We start from the raw sequence: 21,486 nt of genomic DNA, 5'->3' as shown, positions 1-21,486 counted from the left end.
TTATAGATAGATGTACTCTGAATATTAACTTAGACTCGCTGTTTTCATTTTTCTTTTTTCTCCTTTCGCTCCCAACTCAATATTTAGTGGTTCTTAGTACTTGTTCTCAAAACAGAGCGATCCTGTATAGTTGTCTACCTGGAAAATTGTGACCTTCTGTATCTGTATGCTTGCCCTGGGAAGGTTCTGGGAGGAGAAACAAACTTGTGTTCACATTTGTAGTGCTGTCAATAATCACCCAATGCGAGATTTTTATTATACAGTATTTTTATTTATTTATTTTCTTGTAAGTTAAACTTTAGCTGCATTTCTACTTGTATAATCAGCTCCAGATTTCCTGTTCGCTGATCGAGTGATTCTACAGCATGGGATATGCCATGTTCTAATGTAACATTGATGACCTTGTGTTTGATGGTAAACGTGGGAGGAAGAAGAAGGTTGTTTTTTTAATAGAGATATCGAGGCGAATTGAATGACAGAGGGGTGAGAGGCCGACACGAGCGATTAATCCCAGGAGAACATGCTGACAGATAATGGGAAATTAGTCAAATAACAACAGGCACCCAGCATAACTATAAGGACATACACACATGACAGGAAACAACAAGATAAGTGGACAAAGGACATGTGAGCAGAGAGGATAAGTTAACAAACAGGGTAAGTTGAAAAGAGAGAAAAGACAGAACAAGTGATGAGGACAGAAGCTAGGTGGATGTCTGATATATCAGACAGATATATCCAATATCTGATTGGAGGTCTTTCTGTCTCTGCCGACATTATTGATTTCTTGTGAATTATTGGATGAAGGTGAAGCACTCTTCTTATGAATGGAAATGGTATCCATCATCTACCATTATTAGGGGATGCAATCCTCCAAAAATGATTTGCAGAGGAACAGCCATATCAGTTTTACAGGTTTCAAGGACTAATGCACGAATGCTTTTGGAACCAATTGATGATATCTCCAAGTTGTCCAGTTACTTCCTCACCTTTGTTTGTAAAAAGCTTTCTTTCTCCAAAGAGTAGCCCGTATGGTGAGGGATTATATAGAATACATGGGATTGGGGTGGGGGTGGCGCAGTAGGAGTCCAAGGGTTTTCAAGAAAGACAGTCCAAGGTTTTTTTTTGGTTTTTTTTTTGGGGGGTGGGGGGTTTGTATACAGGAGCGAGGCTCGTGAAAGAGATAACATTTATCACACAAAAAATCAGGCAGACACATAAAACATATAACAAGGGGAGCGGTAGACAAGATGGTGGAATAAATGCAGATGAAATGAAGATGGTGGAAAAATGATGGTGGAAGAAGAAATGCGGGCAAGGGGGTTAACAAGGAGAGATGCAGAAAATAGGGCAAAATGGAGAAGATTGTCATGGGGACCGCAAGGCTAACCCCCGCTCTAGCAGGGAAAATGGCCTTAAAATGCATGTTGTTGTGTTGTTGGTAGACAAGATGGGGAGAGACGGGGAAGCACACAAACACAACATTTGAGAGCAGGGACATCAGGAGATCTGTGGGAGGGAGAGGGCTTGGGGGGAGGAGGTGTGGGAAGGGGCGGGGGGGGGGGGAGGCTGCGAGAAGTATAAAACACAAGGACACTGCAAGGACTTCCAGGAAAGAAGTTGGTATTAAAAAAAAGTGGATCTGGGGTGAAATTAGTGGGGGTAGAAAAGATCAAGGTTTTGGATGGGGGAAGATAAGAGATAGTGGTGAGCAGCTGTTTTAAAGACCTGGAGGGAGGAGTGGGATTCAAGAGAGTGAGGTAGTTTGTTCCAGAGGCGGGAGAAAAGAGGAATGAAGGAGTGAAGGTGAGCAGAGTCTTGATTTTGGCAGTTTAACCAGAAGAGGGTTGTACGCAGATCTTGTGCGACCTGTCGGAATATTTGGGGGACAGAGCCCAGAGAGAGCTGGGGGAGCAAGGCCAGAGATGAGTCGGTAGAAGACAGAAAGACCACCAACCTGCCTGCGGTGAATAAGTGAAGGCCCTCAGAGTTAACTTCATCGCGGGAGATTCCAATGATTCTGGAAGCTTTGGTTTCAACAGCGTGAAGCCGAGCTGGGTGTGAGGTAGGAGCACCAGCCCAGAGGGGAGAACAGTATTCCATTGAGCTGCGGATGAAAGCCTTGTATGTGGTGAGGAGCTCAGGTGTGCCAAGGAAGGACTTCGCACAACAGAGGATGCCCAGTCAGCAACTGGCTTTGGAGGCCAGATTGGAAATGTGGTTTTCCCAGGAAAGATCATGGCAGATAGTGAGACCCAAAAGCTTGAGTGACAGAACTTCTTGGAGAGGATTGTTCAGAAAGTGGATGGGAGGGTTGTCCAGTCGGTCTTTTCAGAGAGACATAGTAAGAGTGTGAGATTTGCAGGATTGAAAGACATGTTCCACTTGTTTGACCAGTCTGTGATTTTGTCCAGGTCTGCAGAGAGTGAGGAGGCTGCAGACTGCCGATCTGAGGGATGAGAAATGGAGCGGCAGAGAGTGGAGTCATCAGCAAAGAGATAGAGAGAATTTTCAAGAGAGTCAGAGAGGTCATTGATGAAGACCAGAAAAATCACAGGGCCCAGAACACTGCCTTGGGGAACTCCAGCCTGAACAGGAAGGGGGAGATGAGACAAACCCATTCAGGGCCACACGTTGACTACGACTGGAGAGGAAGTCTGCAAGCCATGCATGGAGATTTCCATTGATACCATAGGAGGAGAGTTTGGTGAGCAGAGCGGGGTGCCAGACCGTATCGATGGCACGTGATATGTCAAGGGAGACGGCTCTAATTTCCTGTTTGGCATTGAGGACCTCCATCCATTGTTGAGACAGCAGAAGCAGCATGTCCAGAGTAGAGTGACCTGGTCTGAAACCAAATTGATGATCAGATCAAGCCATTGGAGAAGAGGAAATATTTGATATCCGAAGCAATGATGGATTCCTGGCTTTGCTGATAATTGGGAGAAGGCTGATTGGTATGCAGTTGCAATGATCTGTTTTTGTACCTTTTTTGTGTAAAGCGGTGATGTTGGCTGATTTCCAAGCTGATGGCAGATGACCTTGAGCAAAAGAGAGGGTGCAGAGAACGGAGAGAGGGAGTGAAAGAGTAGCAGAGCAGGATTTTAGGACCTGTGGGCTGATGCAGTCTGGTCCAGTTGCAGAATCAGAGTCAAGGGTTGACAGAAACTTTTCCACCTTGTCAGGAGGAAATGACACAGAGTCCAGGGGCAGCTGGGTATGGTGGGTACAGAGAGGGATGGGTTTGGGACACAAGATTTATAGGCCAACACAGAGTTGAGGTATTCAGCTTTTTCACGTGCGGATTCAGCTGTGTAGCCGTTTGAAGTAAGGGAGGGGGAACAAACACCAGAAACAGATTTGACCAGACGCCAACAGGATTTGAAAGAGGGAGACAGGTTTGAGAGTTCGGTCTTGAGAGTGGAGAGATATTGTTTCCTGGCTCTCCTGAGGGTGGACACACACTTGTTTCGGGCTTTGTGCAAGGAAATGAGATTTGACCAGTCCAGATGATTGATGGCTGCTTGAAGACCGTGCCTGTTGGCCTGAGTGAAATGCCAGACTCGTCGATGCTGAGGAGGCTCTCTGAGAATGGTCTGAGTGATGTCCACTTTAACAAGCACATGATCAGATGAGCCGATTGGAGCAGAAGAAGAGCAGCAGACATTTGCAGGGAAGTTAGTCATAACCAAGTCTAGAAGAGAACATGCTCCGTTGACTGAGATCCGGGTTGTGAAATTGACAGATTGTGTCAGTCCCAATGATTTGCAGAAGTCCTTTGCTGAGGTGCCATGGCTGGTGAGAGAGGTACCCACACCCAGCCAACTAGCATGGTGACAATTGAAATCACCACATATGAGGAAGAGAGAGTTGGGATGAGTAGATAGAAGTTGGTCCATATTATCAGACAGCGAGATGTAGATGGAGTCATCACTGTTTGGTGGATGGTACAACACACATATGAACAAAAGGTGGGAGCGAAGGGGAAGCCATAGCCAGAGGTACTCCTGGGGGTGAGGTGGAGATAGGGCAGTGCAGGGAGAGTGAGGAAGAGAGTTTTTGATAAAGATGAAGAGACCATAACCTCAATGTCAGCCATTAGGTGTTTCCCAAATAGTTGAGCCATTGACAATCTGGGGTTGGATGCCACCATCCATGGTGTCTGAAAGCCCTCCAATGGAAATCTATGCACATTGCATTTATTGATCCTCCAGCTCATTAATGTTCTTTGGAAGTTTATGTCACACAACAGTGGATGTGAGGAACAGAATATTAATCGCAGGAAGGAGATGCTGATGTTGTTAGTGTTAACCCTTTCGTTGCAGCAAAAGAGAGAGAAGGGATAGCAACGAAGGTTGATATCGGGTGATTGTGAGTCAGAGGTGCGTGCTTTGGAGCGACATCAGGAGTGTGTTGTGGAAATGATGCATTTTGACAACTCATCTGTGATTAAAAGTATAGGTGACTGGAAAGGGAAACCAGCAATGTCGAGAATGGCACTTGGCAGAGCAGTTTGTTGATCTCCTTGGGATTCAAAGGCATAATGGCACTCAGCTTGGGATCCTAAGGTCCTGAGTTCGAATCCAGTTGAATTAACGCCAGGTGGGGTTGACTCAGCCTGTCATCCTTCCGAGGTCAGCAAAATGAGTACCAGATAACTGGTTATCGAGAGGCATTGCATCGGCGGCAGACACGCCCACAGAAAGATGATGCAACCAGCAGCCGGGTGGCTGCACATGAACCACCACCAACTTTAACCAAAATGTAATCGGCTTGTTCTTGTGAGCTACCCCAACTTTTTGCCTAAACATTTTGAAACACCATGCTGCAATTGCTACATACTGTATCGTTTTTGGCCCTATCTCTTAATTGTGAAGAAACGCTTTGGAAATTAAAAAAATTCTCATATCTGGATCACGATCCAGATCTTGAGTAAAAGCGAATCAATTAGTTATTATAAACACACACAACCTTTCCACCAAGTTTCGTCCAAATCCGTCCTTTACCTTTTGAGATATTCTGCTAACAGACAAGGTTGAAAACATAACCTCCATCCACCTTAGGTGGCAGAGGTAATAATAGGGAAACCAACAAAAGGGGAAGAAAGACATCAGGTGAATGACACACAACTTAAAAAACTAATTGGAAATAAGAAAAACATTATAATAATAATTTTTTTAAACAATAAAATAATTGGTACTTATTAAATTAAAAGCAATTATAAAAAGAAGAGAGAACAAAGGGGAGCAAAAGAAAGAGGATAGAGAAGAGGAAAAGTAAAGAGAGAACATAGGAAAAACGGGGGAGAGGTAAAATAAGGTAAAAGACGAATAAACAAAGGGAGGGAAGAAATTGAAAAGCTGTGAGAGACGGGAGGTCTAATCAAATGAAAAGCGCTCGTTAATCCCATGGGGGTCCGACCTGCCGATCCTGAAAAGGCTTTTCTCTTTTCACTTCCCGCTGTCCATGGTGCTGAAATTGAGGAAGAATAATGGAGACTGCCCTGTGGCAAGAAATGTCCAGGAATGTTGAAGTGCCAAGTCTTGAAGAGATCTGTGCTGTTGGTTCACGTGTCGTGAAAGTGTTCATGGAAACAATCACCAAGCTTCACCTAGTCTTGCCGATATAGATCTTGCAGAGAGTGCATGTTATTTCATAGATGACATATTCATGGAGGTGTAGTCAAAATGATCCCTGACTTTAACACTGATTTTGCTTCCTGGGATCAAAGTGGTGGTCTTGATGAAAGGGCAGATGTTGCAGTGACTCACTTCATGAACAATTGAGCATGGTGGGAGGTCAGAGGTTAATGTTAATTTACCCATGGAATTTTGCAAATATCTGTCTCACTTGAAAGACATTGTTACGTGCTCCTCCCCGACCCCCTGGTCACGGTGTACCTCCGAGCCCCGAGAGGAGCCACGGCAGAAAAATATGTTATTCTGTGTCAAAAATCAATAGGGAATCCACACCAATGGTTATCAACAAACAAATATTGTATTAAAAATCACACAAGAATAACGATACAACAATAATAGCAATCAAAAGTACAATCAACACATCTTATGATGGTACCATCAGCTAGTATAGGATAACTCACTGTGCTCCAAGTGAGTGAAAAAAAAACATTCCCCAATGTCTCTATAGCTCAAAGTTGATCCCCTCCAGTGATCATTAGAGCGATGTCGAATTGAAACCCGAACTCCATTCAGATGACGGGCCCGGTCAAACCGCCAAAACAGCAGAAAGGCGTATGCGGCCGAAGCGGCGCAAAGAGTCACGTGGTCCAACACTGCGTAAAGCAAACTCAAGGTGAATGGGAAATCCAAAGGCGCCACTGCGTAAGGCAAACTCAAGGCGAATGGGAAATCCAAAGGCACCCTCCAGGTCTGAACTTTCACGGCTCAGTCGGCGAACCGCAAATTAATCTTCCAAAAGCCATGGTGCACACACACACATCAGATACGTCTGAAAGCGGTGGAAATGGCTGACGAAGCAAATACCTTGCTTGATGCGCGAAGCGCACGAATCAAAATGGCCGACGGCTCGTTCTCGAGTAGCAACGACCCGGCGATGATTCTTCAGAATCCCAACGCCAAACCTGACACCCAGGTTGATCAGTCACAGCGATAACCCCTATCGCAGGAATTCCTATCCAGGAAATTCAAAGTTCACTCGTGACTCTTGCTCGACAACGTTCGATCCAGAATGCAAGCAACCAGCTTCTTGTCCGACTTTTCGCTCCTTTCTTTTCTCTCACCTCCTCTTCTTCTTCGTCTTCCGGTTCCTGATCCGGTTTCCTGTTTCATTTAACATTAACCTTTTTACCTTTTGACAATAATAATGGCTATTTCCCTCAAACAATAATAATAATAATAATACATAGAACCAGAAATGTTTCAAGTGGATGAACACCACAACACTGGAAGTGATGAATCCGTAACAGACATGAGAGGCAGTTGTGGGGAAATAGAGGTGGTTTCAGGGTCCCTCCCATCGACTTCCTTAACATGCCTCCTGAAAAGGTTGAGTCCCTCAAACTTTCAGGCCCTCTCCATCAGCCACGATCTCTCTAGGGCAAATTACATATCAACGTCAGCTTCCAAAGCCAGCCGCTAACTTGGCATCGTCCCTTGTGCCATGTCTTTCCAGGGCAAATGCAGACTTCAAACAACATACAAGGCCTTCATTTTCAACTTGATGGAGTATTGCTCTCCCCTTTCTGCTGGGGCTCCTGGCTCACACCTTTCACATCTTATTACAGTGGAAACCACCCTCTCAAAATCATTGCAATCTCTCCCGATGAAGCTTAATCTCGGGCTTCTTGTTCAAACATGGCAGACAGGCTATTATCATTATTACGAAAACTACACTACTGTATTAAGAAACCTGAGCTAATTTGGCCGAAGTGGCCTGAAGGTGAGTCATGAAGGCATGAAGCCTAAGGCCTATACGTACTGTAGTTGGAAGATCCGTAACGTCTATGCTTTCAATATTTGATGGTCATTTTAACAATCAGTTTGTTTGTGTTTCACACTGAATGAAAAACGTCAATGTAGAGCATGGCGATTGTGATATATGACAGGTTCAACGATATGTTCGGCCTGAACGAAATTGGAATTAAAATGCCGGAGTGTGGAGAGTCAGCCGCCGTATCGCCGTAATGACATCAGACGTAATCACATCACCCTGTCATGTGACCAGATCCTCAGCTCTGATTGGTATACGTTTGAGAGGACATACATACATACATACATACATACATACATACATACATATGGATGGACAAACTCTGTTCTAGACTGCTTTGCCCTATGGGCTACCTGTAAAAAGCAGTCATCACTGTCCCACGTACAGATTTCACCAAGTTTGGTCAAACCTGTATGTTGGTATGAGGTTGGTGCGTTGGAGTTGGGGGAGAGGGAGGAGGGTCTCAGGAGTTGGTTGCCCTACACAACCCTCAATCAACTTGACTTGTGCTCAGGACCATTGCTTCTGACACTGATACAGGAAGTGTTCTTTCCCATTCACATGAGGACAGACTCTTCCCTGGGAGTTTTTGCAAGAAAGAAGTTGATGTATTTGGAGAACTACCCAACCATGGAGAAAAAAGGACTTCCTATTGGGCTGGGGCTTTAAGAGACTCATACTGTTTCTCAATGGGACTGAAGTTATTTTGCAAACGGATCATTAGCCATTGCTGTACAAAGATGAGACAAGACAAAATTTCTCAGTGATATTCCATGTTTCTGCAGTATAATTGATCAAGGGAAAGGAGATGTTTGTGCAGATTACTTGAGCGTTGGGGTTAAATCATGATTTACTCTTCAGAAATTTGGTTGATTGAATAATTATTAATGGTTCTCCCTAATGTTTGTTGGTTGTTTTGTTAAATAATTTGTGCAGTTTGGAAATATTATTAATTTTTCTTGAAAGTTGGGGCTATGTCACCAATCTTTGAGTAACTGTTAGGTGGTGTATTCATGTTCAGTTTGATGTTCGTGTTTGTATGTACTCGCAGGCACTCCTACCCTTCGGGCGGGAGTACCTTTCTCAGCCCATCTTCGGTGGGCAATGTGCTGCAGCACATTCTTGAAAATATACTGTTTTTTGTCATTTGTGAAAGGAATTGTATTGATGACAATGTGTACTCCATTACATCATAATTTTGAGAAGGTTCCGTTATATCAAGAAGATAATGGAAGATTATTTGTATTACCAGCTACCACCAAAGGTGGTGCTATTTCCTGTATCTGCTTGGTCCGTATCAGAAAAAGAAACATATGGTATATACTAGAGTCCCTGTATATAGAGAGTTGTGTCAACTCAAATTTGGACGCCATTTTGTGTCTAAGTGTGTCGGATTAGATATACATGTACATTCGCGATATGGGGTGATATATTCTAAACCTGCTAAAAAAAAATTTACTACACATATTTAGTCTTATTATTACATACAGGTGATATTTGTTTTGTCAAAAACTCAGCTATTGCCGTGAAAAAGAGCTGTGTGGTGATATTAAAAGTGGTATGGCAATGCATATTACAAGCCAACACTGCATATAAGAGCTAACATTATAAGTAAGACAAACCAATGCTGTCGTTCTCTGAATTTTAATAACTTTTAGAAAGGAGTGTGGGCATATCCAATATTTTTTAAAGGGTGCCGAGAGCAATTCTGGTGTAGGACTTCCAGCCGACATATAGTCTAACACACTTAAAACAAATTCTGTACGTGGTATTGCCATATTTCTATAGTGTACAACCTTAGTTTTATCTAAGGGATAACAGCTTTTGAAAGTTGAGCCAGTTTTAAATGTGGGTACACAAATACACCTGTTTTATTGCATTAATCACCTAGAAATATTGTATGTTTTGGGAACGATAGCTGTCACCAGGTTAAATATATAGGGATTGTCCAATGTGCAAAATCTTCCATCACTACAATTTGGCCATAAATCCCGGGGTGGGAAATATTTGAGCAAATATGCCACAAGACGCATGAGCACTGTACAAAGCAAACAATAACTCGTCAAATTTTGGACGTATGGATGGCTGCACAACCCGCAAAAAAATTGAGCAGGGTTCTTCCCACGGAAATGCATTTTTGGTCAGCTCCTTGAAGATTATAAACAAACACAAATCACTTCCCTTTAAAAGGGTTTTCAACGGACAGACAACCAAAAAAAAACCGAGCAGATAGAATTGCTTTTGAACATCGATCATCAAGCGGCGTGGGCCTACCTGGCAGAGTCTCGAGGAGTCGATCGCTTTCCAGCTCTTTCGTCTGACTTTCGCTTCCCAAATTTGTCTTCTGACTTTATCACTTGGAAATCTATACATCTTATATTTCCCCGATTGGTTTGAACAACCAAAAGCAGAACAACCAGTCATTTTGTTTGGCAATAAACAACATTCCCGTACCAAGCTGACGTTCACGCACGGTGAAGTTAGACACAAAATGGCGCCACGAAATCACGTGACCAGAAATCTCGGGTCAGCGCATGGCGCAACTCTCTTTATACAGGGACTCTAGTATATACTATATACACTTCTGTGACTGGTGTTGGCTTAACGGTTAGGGTGCTGGCTTGGGATTCGAGGGTCCTGAGTTCAAATCCCGGTCGGTCGTTGAATTAACACCAGGTGGGGTTGACTCAGCGTGTCATCCTTCCGAGGTCGGCAAAACGAGTACTTGCTTACTGGGATGAATAAGCCATTCGAGTGTCCTGCGTAGGAGTGATGCCCCGACCAGGATTGCTTTCTAATAGTCAAGAAACTGCTTTGACAGCACCATGCATCTGATGATTCAGGAGGATCATCATCATCATCATCATATACATATCTGCTCCATCATAAATATTTTAAAAATCGGTCATCATCATCATATACATATCTGCTCCATCATAAATATTTTTAAAATACAATATGGAACGAATTCGTAATTCAATATGACTGTGTAATGTCTGTTGAGTTGAAATGGTTGTTCTAAAAATTGAGTAAAAAGCTGACAAGCTATAATATTGGCGTTTGACTTTAAGATCTTTGGAAAGATTGCTACAGTTGGAGAAATATCCTGTTACTTTCAGATATCGAAGCAACTAGTAATTACGACTTTCTTGTAGAGGGAGTGCCTTTCGTGAATGTTCTTGTTCTGAGTATGTATATGTATGTGTGTGTATATATATATATATAATACAGTATATATATATATATATATATATATATATACACCACCAGTCAAAAGTTTTAGAACACCTCAATTTTTCCAGTTTTATTGAAATTTACACAGTTTAATGTCCAGTGAATAACCTGAAATGGTACAAAGGCAAGCAGTAAACTGCTCGAGGTTAAAAAAAAAGTTTAGGTTAGCAAAAACGGGAAAATAATGTAAATTGCACAGTTATATTGTAAAAAAAAAAAAGGCCTTCTTCAGGGAAAAAGTAATGGGTTAACAACTTACAGCTGTTCTGCAGCAATGTAAGTAAATTAAGCCTTGAAAGTTGATGCAAACAATTCCTACAGGTGTCCCAACCTCTGCTGATTACTTGATTACAAACCCTCTGTCGGTATAAAAGCAGTATTGGAACAGACTGTTATTACACCCTCTGAAGCATTATTTGGACAATATTGCACTGCAGGAAGGAGTATATTGGAAACTGGAGGAAACTCTGACCGGAAGAGGTCTGGCAGACCCAAAGCCACAACAGAATCAGAAGACAAGTTTCTGAGAGTCAACGGCTTGCATGATAGGCGGCTCACAGGACAACAGCTTCAAGCACAGCTTAACACTGGTCGAAGTAAGCAAGTTTCAGTTTCAACTGTGAAGAGAAGACTTCGAGCTGCAGGTTTGACAGGTCGAGTGGTAGTAAGAAAGCCATTGCTAAGATGGCAAAATAAGAAAAAGAGGCTTTCCTGGGCCATGAAACACTGCCAGTGGACGACTGAAGACTGGAAGAAGGTCTTATGGACCGATGAATCAAAATTAGAAATCTTTGGTTCATCACGCAGGGTTTTTGTACGCCGTCGAGTAGGCGAAAGGATGGTTCCTCAGTATGTGACACCAACTGTCAAACATGGAGGAGGAAGCGTGATGGTCTGGGGCTCTTTTGTTGGATCCAGAGTCGGCGACTTGCACAGAGTGACTGGCACCCTGAACCAAAAGGGCTACCACAGCATTTTGCAGCACCATGCAATCCCCTCTAGTAAACGCCTAGTTGGTCAGGGGTTCATCCTACAGCAAGATAATGACCCTACACACACCTCCAGGCTATGTCAAAACTACCTTCGAGGAAAAGAATAAGACGGTAGGCTTCAAATCATGGAATGGCCAGCACAGTCTCCAGACTTAAACCCCATCGAGCTGGTTTGGGATGAACTGGAAAGAAGGGTGAAAGCAAAGCAACCTACAAGTGCAACACATTTGTGGGAACTTCTGCAACAGTGTTGGGAAGAACTTCCCGAACAATATTTGATTTCCATTGTAGAAAGAATGCCACGTGTGTGTTCGGCGGTTATATCTGCAAAAGGTGGCTACTTTGCTGAGTCAAAAATTTAATTTAAATTTTGTTAAACAAAATGATTCTATGATTTCTTTTTTATCTCCAATTGTTTATTTGTTCTTTGCTTAATTTCAGAGTTCATTGATACATTAAACTGCGTAAATTTCAATAAAAACTGGAAAAGTTGAGGTGTTCTAAAACTTTTGACCGGTAGTGTATATATATATACACTGTAAGTGGTAAGGCAGAGTGAGAGGGGAAGGAAAGAAGAAAAGTCAGTCAAGAATTAGTTTCTTTGTTTCATACAATGATGCGCCATCGTGCTTCGTGTATCGATTGTGCTCCATTTTTTAAGGAAACGCAAGCTCGGACTGCACGCACCTGCCAGTTGCATATCAGTCAATTAAAGAATTTTGTGTTTTGAGCCAACTTGAAAGGAGCGTCGTTAGGAGATCACATGTTCCACTCATCTGGACACATCCATGCTCTTTAAAGACCTGGGACATCCATGCTCTTCAAAGCAGTGTCCATTCAACCATGCCTGACAAAGGATTGTACCAACGTGATTAGTGGCAAATATGTCCTGTTCAATCACAGGTGCAACCATTGCTGATTTAGCATACAAATTCTCAATGGTAATTTTCCAGAACAGACTCACAGGTACACAAGGAACTCTGTTGCCACTATGCCAGCAAGGCATTTTTCAGTATGAAGCATATTTGCTGCAGGAAGATGGGGCCACATGCCATACATTCATTTCACTTGCTGTGCCTGGAAGAGATAGAATGGGCCACAGGTTCTTCCCTGGGCTTAACAGAGTCTTGACATGAATGCCATCGAACACATCTGGGAGCATGGATTGGAAGTTGCGAAAAAGCCGACCTCTGTCAGGTAATACGCACGTGCTGCAACAAAATCTGCTCCACATTTGGGGAAATCTTGAACAGACTGTCAAATAGAATGCCATTGATGCAATGCCTTCGCTGGTGCAAGTACGGTGTGCTGCCATTATAACATGGATTATTAAATAAAGATTGTTTGCAATCAGGGATGCTCATTTTTGTTCCGGCAGGGCACTGTTTTATGCTTCTGTTTCAACTTGCCTTACATGGGGTTTTCTTGTCCTTTTCATATTATACACAAATGCTCTACTTTGGGGAACATCAACAGCCTCCAAGTTGTACTCCAACTGAAAGAACTGTCAAAGAATGTGTAAACACATCTCACTGGTACATGGCTCACTTTTCTAATTAGCAACTGTGGTAAGGTTAGCTCAGGCACACATGAGTCCCGCTGTTGTGAAATTTATGCAGAGATCATACAACGTTCTGTTCAGTTGCTTTTTTACCAAGACTTAGTGCAGAATGGCTTGTTTGATTGTAAACTTGTTGTTTTTATTGTTATTTTTCTAAATATTTATTGCCACTGGACTAGAGGCCAACAAAATGTTGAGAAAAATAAGGGATAAGGAAAGTAAATCGGAGGGAAAGAAAGTGTTCTGGGAGATGAGGTAAATGAGGATGGGAAGAGATGTATGAGTAAAGTGAGGGGAGGGATTAAATGAGGCCGAGTAAAAGAAGGGGAGTGAATGGGACATGTATGACTTGTATTAAAAAATACTCGAAAGTTTGTCCGTGCCCACACGGGATTCTAAACGGGGTAAGGATGGGGGAGGCAAAAATGCAAATGGCATCTTCTGTCATCAAACCGGTAAGCCGGGAGCAACAATTCCTATTTATTTATCACATCTGATGCAATTTCAATGCTCTAATGGGGTGGGATGCTCCATGACACCGTCTGTTCGATATATGCAGCTCCTTGATGCCCCATCTTACCTTGCGCACAGCTCACTGTATTAAAACTTGCTGATGTTTTCTAATGTCATTGCAGGATGGCTGGTCACTTTTGCCTTCCATAGATTAGGAGGGGGGCATGGTGAGAATCAGAGACAGAAGTAAGGCTTTAGTATGTTCCTGTGCTTGCGTAGGGTTTAATAATCATTAATTGTGTTAAGCAGGGGTGTAGTCCAGACAGAGTGCACAGGAGTGGTGCTCCGGCATGTCGATTCATCGGAGGCAGAGTTCCACAACAGTTGAAAAAAAACAAAAAACAATAATAAACACCCACGTTCACGATCTGTTGAGTTATTATGCTCTGTGTGCTTTCCTGGCAAAATAATAGGGATCAAACCTTGGATATGTTGATGTGTTGGCCATATGGAGTGATATCGTAACGATACGGGTTATAGGCAACACAGACCCGGATGAATTGCTGAACACACCAAGGTCCAGAAGCGAGACAAACTTTCCAACCATTTTACTCGTATATCCAGATTTTAATGAATTCTCTTATATTTACAAAATGTATTTACACCCTGAGGTGACGGCATGGAAAAGTTTGGATGCCGACAACTAGTTGAAGTCTGGGTGGATCAGTGATGTGCCTGTTATTGTGAAGAATGGCTATACGGTGTGTATGGGCAAAGATCGGCCTGTAATACATCAATGACACGGACTCGTGTTGGCAGAGCAGATAAGCAAGATGTTATATACTGTATGTTAACATCATGCTTATCGGCTCTGACATCGCATTCAATACTCAGGGATGCTTATCCGGCCCCAAAGCTTTATCTCCTCTCATTAATGCCAAGAAAGAAACCAACGAAACAAATCATTCTAGCAGACTGGATATCCAGCTTAACGTCCATCCGTGGGCCCAGACTAGACAGCTTAGAGGCGAGTGTGCGTACCTCTAGGCCACCCCAGCTCTTAATACATGGTATGGGAAAAACAAAACAAAAAGAAAACTTGTCTTTATCTATCTATAATTCCAGTAATCTCTGTACGTTTGTACGTTTGTACGTTTGTCTGTCTGTGACCGCTGTTTCTCGACAACCACGGGTCCGATATACTTTTAACTTGCCAGGTATATTGCTGGGGACCCGAGGATGTGCCTTTTCAAGGTTTCATATTAATCGGACAATTACTTACCGAGCTATGTCCAAAAAACGATTCAACCAATCAGAGAGCAGCGAACGATCGCGTGTGCCGAACGTGGAGGACACACTCTGCCTCGGATGGCACATTTGAGAGCGTATTCATTTATTTCACGTTTGCAAACTATGTTGGCGTTAAACTATGTTTTACAACTAATAAAAACGAATTTGCGATTCATTCGCTTTCCTGCGCGTTTGTGCACGCGATGGCGATTTCTTTACCAAACTCCGGAAGCCGTTCGCTTTGGACCAAACCATTGCATGTAAATAGAGGGGGGGGATTGTCACCACTCGCAAGCCGTTCGCTTTGGACCAAACCATTTCATGTAAATAGAGGGGGGGGATATAATTTTAGATATAGATATAGTACGGGCATGCCCTAGTTTCTTAAATTACAGTTATGTTGAAAATGGTGACTCTTTATTAAAAGGGGATTCTAATTTGTGTATGTGTGTGTGTGTTGTTTGTGTATGCGTGTGCGTGTGTGTGTGTGTGTGTGTGTGTGTGTGTGTGTGTGTGTGTGTGTGTGCACGTGCATGTATAAAATGTATAATATATCACACAATATACTGCTGTACAACATGTCACGCATAATATGTGTATTCAATACAATATGTGTATAATATATGTAAATATGTATATCATGTGTAATAATAATGTGTGCATACAATACACAGCACAACATGTCATGCACAATCTCCACCCGCAAGTCCCCAAGACCAAACGGAGCCCTCCCCGATCCCCAATAATCCATTCCACCCCAGCGAGGAACCACGACTCACGTCTCCTCATCCATGCTCCGTTTCCCTCTCCGCCATCCCCAAAGTTGGGTCCGGTCTTTTCACTTTTTATCTCATCCATCCTGATCTCATCCACTTCGGTCTCTTCCTTCGAAAGCTGCCATATTCGGCTGCCATATACAGGAACTCACGAAGCTTGGTTCCCAAAGCTGCTGTACACTTATGAGCCACCTCATCGAACGGTGTGATACCAGGCACCTCAAGCGCATCTCAATCTCCCACATCCTCAGCGGATGGAGCCCTGCAACAGGAGGTCCACCAATGCTCGCATCCTCCCACGCAAGTCCACCAAATCTCAGGCCCCCCTCACACTCGGGTCCGCCAAATCTCCGGTCTCCTTCCCACTTGGGCCTGTCAAATGTAAGGAAATCCGTGATGGAAAGTAGGGTGGAGGGAGAGGGGAGAACAACAACCTGAAAAGGAAGAATTGGGCTTGAGGAGGTTAATGAGGAGAGAAAAGATCATGAGTATGGATGAGGCATGACCGTAAGAGGCAAACAGTCAATGCAAAACCTTGCTGGGAAGAATTATATTGAACAGACTGAGGAAGTTGGGTCGACAGGCGAGAGAGAGAGAGAGAGAGAGAGAGAGAGAGAGAGAGAGACAGACAGAGTGTGTGTGTGTGTGTGTGTGTGTGTGTGTGTGTGTGTGTGTGTGTGTGTGTGTGTGTGTGTGTGTGTGTGTGTGTGTGTGTGTGCGTGTGTGTGCGTGCATGCGTCGTTTCTTTATCATGGTACAATGTGCGTATTTCATTTATCACTTGTTTTGGGGTCTCAAATGATTAGTGTTATGTTAAAACCTGATGTGACGCGAGGTAAGATCTGGTGATGACACGGCCGACACATTTTTGCAGGGTTCCGGTACCTCAAAATTTGTGATGGATGGATACAACTGTTTTGGTTTATTGGCTCTTCCCTGGATGGCTGTAAGTTGAGAAACACTATTATAATAATCCGATTATTACCAGCACCTTGGAGGCTGCCAAAGGTGACTGATACACCTGTTTGCTGTCGATTTGCATTAATCATATTACTAATTGGCGATTCACATGATGTGTGCGTCATGCATATGCCAGTCCTTCAGCTCAGGTGTTAACCCTCACTGGAGGAGTGGGGGAATGGGGGAGGAATGGGCATGTACACAACAGTATTTTTCTGGCTGTGATAACATTTTGGGACAAATTAAATAATTCATAACCAAACGCATCATACGAGGATGAACATGTAGCATTTGATGAATATCAAATCTAGTTATTCTCGATTTTTATTTCTTTATTACCTCCGCCACAAAAGGCGGAGGTCTGTTTGTCTGTTTGTCTGTTTGTGAACATAATATCTCAAAAAGTTGTGGGCGGATTCGGACCAAATTTGGCAGAGATGTAGCGTATGTGCCAAAGACGAAATGATTAGATTTTGGTGAAGATCCGGATTCGGATCCGGCTAGTAGAATTTTTAAGTGATTCTTCACCATTGGGAGATGGAGCCAAAAACGATACATATGCTCTCTATTGAGTGTCGTTTTAGTTTGATTTGTGATGTTACTAATTTTCCCAGGTATGTGGAAAAGTCCTTACCACTTTTGTCCAGGTAATTGAATCAATGCTGCATCATCAAATGATGATTCCTTTTAATGTTTTCTGTGTACACACAGGTGTTGGGCCACAAAGAAGGCTTGGAGATGATGGAGCAAGCTGACCCATTGTTCCTCCTAATTGGCCTTCCCACCATCCCCATCATTCTCATCCTGGGCAAAATGATCCGATGGGAGGACTATGTGTTGCGTGTTTGGCGCAAGTACTCTAGCAAGTTATACATCCTCAACTACATCTTCCCAGGTGTGGCTACGATGCTTTTTGGCAATTTGTTTGTCCAAAATATGTGTGTAAATGTATTTATGCATCCGCAGCCGAAGGCATTGTGTTTTTGAGTTGTCCGTTGGGCTGTGCGTCCTTCCGTGCATGCGTGTGCAGCAGATTTCCATTACCAAACTTTGTACGAGTATGTACTATGATGAAAAGATGAACTGTTTGGATTTTGCATTCAAAAGGTCAAAGGTCATGTGACCTTCAGCTGGAAGTCGTTGATTTTTGTTACCACAATAACTTGTGAACCGCTGAAGACATTTCGACCAAACTTGGTACATTTATGTAATTTAATGCAAAGATTAACTGGTTAGATTTTGTGTTCAAAAGGTCAAAGGCATACGGTCAATTTCCCTTAAATGAAAAATCTTTGTTACTGCAATAACTTGTGAACCACTAAAGACATTTCAGCCATACTTGACACATGTATGCACTGCTCCACAAAGACGAAGGCATTACAAAAGATCAAAGGTCAAAGGGTTAACAAGATCAAAGGTTAAACCTTTAATTGAAAATCATTTTGATACGCAATAACTCGTCAACCACAGAAGGGGTTTCAAGCAAACTTGGCCCAACCAAGTATGTACTGTAATACAAAGATTAACTGATTAATTTTTAATTCAACCTGTCAAAGGTTATGTGAATATGGATGAATGAATGATCGTTTTAAGGCCATTTTCCCCCGCTAGAACGGGGGCTAGCATTGCAGGCCCCATGACAATCAAGGTTCCCTGTTTTAGGCATTGTTTTTTATGGCCGGATGCCCTTCCTCACGCCAACCCTTGGTCACGCTCTTACGATGCGCAGGGATACGGTGTACCTATTCTAAATTGGGGTACACACCGGGATCATTCATCCCAGCAATTTGCCGACCCAATTCATCCCAGCAACCGACCCAATGCCGACCCAATCCAATTCATTCATCCCAGCATCCCAACAATTCATCCCAGCAAGGTACTCAATTTGCCGACCTCGGAAGGATGACAGGCTGAGTCAACCCCCCTGGCGTTAATCCCCTATAGTTGTTGTGGATGCAGTAAAGTTCAGTTGTGGAAATGGAAGAGACCATGAAATATGGGTGGGCAGTAGACTTAAAATGCTGTTGGGAAGATCTTGAGGAAGATAGTTCCACAGGTGAGAAAAGAGGTATGTGAATGACTGAAAGTGTTCATTGACTTCAGACTTAGGTGAATAAGAAGGAAGGGGTTTTTGGCAGAATGTGTGAAACCTGGAAGAGAAGGTTTATGGCAGGGAGTTGAGTGGGCAGAAGGAGCAAAACTAGAATAGAGCCGGAAAAACTGCAATACCACCAACCTGCCTACAGTCAGCCATGGGACCTTGAGAATCTGCTTCCTTACACAATATTCTAATGACATGGAGGTCAGTAGAATCTAGAGCCGCAAGCAGAACAAGATGTGAATTGGCAGCACCAGCCCAAAGTGGGTAGCCATCTATTTTATGGGATGTGTGGTAAGTAGTTTTATTTTGCTGTTGTTGGTTTATGGGTTTGTCCATTGTTAGTATAGTGACATTTTTACGCATTTGTAAAATTCAAAGTCTTTTTACTCACAACAACAATGTCTCACATTATTTACTCTCGTGAATAATACAAAGTAACACATCATCTCAGAAAAAATACTTTACTCGTCATAAAACATTATGTGCATTGGAGAAAAATATCTTAACTCACCGTTATACCTTGTGACAAAGAAGTCATGATTTGGATACGGATCGATGTTTCGAAAACCCCGCTCCATCCAGCTTTATTCAGCACTCAAAACATGTTTCAGCAAAGTTCGGTTACAATTGTACGCAAACACAAACCGATTTTGGATTATCATTGATTAACTCTTGAAAAGTTAAACATTTCTACTTATAAATCTCGTAGTCTCATATCATCAGTCTTGGCACAATTTGTCCGCAACACCGAACTGCACTCTTATACCTTTGATACTACACTTTTAAGAAGAATGCCATAGATTTAAAAAAACCATAATTTTTCCATTGAATGCATCAGAATAAGCATACAAAAAGGTTAACAATTCTATAGTGAGTGAGTGATTGCTTGCAGGTGCGAGTTTAAACAACAGTGCATGAATGGAGGTGGTTAATTAATGTGCCACTTTGATTAATTAACTGAGAAAAAAAGCATTGTGACTGTCTTTGGTGAAAAAGATGGAACATTAATTTAGCCAACAGTTGTTTTCCACTCTTTTAAAGCATCACACAAAGTCTCTTTCACAAGAACCGTCTGCTCAACTGACATATTTACCGATTCCCATTGCGAACATGCAAAATACTTTCCCAAGTTCTTCCCTAAAGTTTCACTTTGCATGCATGATGTGAACATTTGTACACGTCACATTAGTGAGAAGTTTGGTGATGGAGTAGGTAAGGCCTTGTTGCGTCGCCATGGGTTTGATCCACATGACTGATGAACAGAAATTTCTGCACCATCTAACAGATTGGCAAGTTGTCCAGGATTGGTTCTTGGCCAAAGACACGTTCCTGACTCCTTGTGAATGCACGTCAAGTTTTCTCGAGTGTATGGGCCTCCATCACCCCCACCACATGCATAATTTGCTAGGAACGACTTGTAACTTGTTTGAAAACAATCCGGTCCTGATGCTTTATTCAGAGCATTGAATTTTCCAAGTTTTGCACACTGCATGCATCGTGTGCAAGATTCTTGCCAGATTTCACACACTCAGGTCTCAAAGAAACGAAATTTGATCATCCAATCTTATCCCAGGGTATGATTCCTTGAATAGATTGTACACTTAATGGATGGCATCGAAAAATGTGTCGCTGGGGTTTATGTTGAGGTGCCTTTCACTTTTGCGACTCTGAATACAGGGTCAACTTGGCTGATTTCACTGCACTTGTTGAATTTATATAACAACCTTACGACACAGGAGGAGGCCATTAGGCTCTGCAAAGCCTGCGCTATTATTACCAACTTAGGGTTGTTCGTCCGTACTCTATATCCTTTTTTAAATGCCAAGCGTCAAGCATGAAAGCAGCACGTACCGTTTTTAGAGTCTTTGGTATGACTCGGACGGGGTTTCGAACCGCCGACCTCCTAGACCATTACGCCACTGAGGCTGGTTTTCACAAGGATATTAAATGTTTCTTCATCAATCTGTTTGCTCATCTGCTGAGCTTGTAGTTTTTTTTTGTTTTTTTTTCAGGCAACACATACACATCATGTCTGCTGCTTGTTTAGTCACAACTGCTGTTCTTTTTTTTCTTGGTAACTTGGGTAATGATTTTCCTGCTGGGTTTGGCATTCCAAGTGCTGCAGGAAAAAGTATATTCTCTGCTTGTTTTGGGCCGTTTGCATTGCAGCTTCTCTTGAGTGTTATTTTGGCAACCTAGTTGCATTCCTCCTTGTAATTTTCTGGGCTTTTCTTTTGCTCTTTCATCTAAATATTGTTTGTTCACATTCTGACATGCCTTCTTTTCATTATCATGCTTACAATGTTCCTCCCAGGCCTTGTACGAGTACCCGTTTGCCACAGTCATGGGCATTTACATTTTTGGTTTAATTCGGCTCTAATCAAACAAATTTACCATTGATAATGTTGCCAGAAAATGTCTTTTAAAATTCATCATTACATTCAAATAAAGATAATTTGGTGCATTTTTATCTTGTAAATAATTTCAAGTGTTTGTGTGTTTGTCTGCGGGCTGACAGGATGGCCTAGAGTTACAAATGTTTGTTTGTGCGATTTTTTTTTGTGTTTTTTTTTTGTGTGTTTGTTACCTTTTTACCACCAAACGAAACTGTAGCACCTAAAGTCCCTGAATTTTGCGTGTCGTACTTCA

General features: G+C 42.6%; 2 protein-coding genes across 5 annotated transcripts in view; one reads left to right on the top strand and one right to left on the bottom strand.

Annotated features, from left to right (window-relative positions):
• MARCHF5 (membrane associated ring-CH-type finger 5) overlaps window positions 1–21,486 on the top strand; it is a 366,957-nt gene that overhangs the window by 262,533 nt on the left and 82,938 nt on the right. For all 3 annotated transcript variants that reach the window (XM_068110060.2, XM_068110058.2, XM_068110059.2), the window contains exon 4: window positions 17,448–17,631. In XM_068110060.2, coding sequence (XP_067966161.1) covers window positions 17,448–17,631 — 184 coding nt within the window. The remainder of the gene's footprint in view (window positions 1–17,447; window positions 17,632–21,486) is intronic.
• Window positions 15,608–19,476, bottom strand: LOC144891360 (uncharacterized). Of its 2 annotated transcripts, none has more exons than XR_013622880.1 (2): window positions 19,349–19,476; window positions 15,608–16,148 (listed from the first exon to the last, which is right to left on the bottom strand). XR_013622880.1 is itself a non-coding variant. In XM_078774607.1 (2 exons), exons 1-2 carry the CDS (start codon window positions 19,413–19,415, stop codon window positions 15,866–15,868), a joined length of 342 nt encoding a protein of 113 aa, XP_078630733.1. In that variant the 5' UTR covers window positions 19,416–19,476; the 3' UTR covers window positions 15,608–15,865. The 2 variants fall into 2 exon arrangements, 1 of the variants encoding a protein (XP_078630733.1); XM_078774607.1 differs by having other exon boundaries at window positions 19,357–19,476.

This window comes from Myxine glutinosa, chromosome 3 (genome assembly GCF_964187855.1).
Source record: "Myxine glutinosa chromosome 3, kmMyxGlut1.1, whole genome shotgun sequence".
NCBI lineage: Eukaryota > Metazoa > Chordata > Myxini > Myxiniformes > Myxinidae > Myxine > Myxine glutinosa.
The sequence above is the reverse complement of the archived record's forward strand: the minus strand, read 5'-3'. Positions and strand labels throughout refer to the sequence as shown.

Bases quoted from the DNA above. Each gene is read 5' to 3' on its own strand.
- LOC144891360 (XM_078774607.1), bottom strand. From the start codon at position 19,415: ATGGAGCGGGGTTTTCGAAACATCGATCCGTATCCAAATCATGACTTC. The intron at 16,149-19,356 runs GTATAACGGTGA...TACATTTGACAG, and splicing joins CATGACTTCTTTGTCACAAG to GCCCAAGTGGGAAGGAGACC.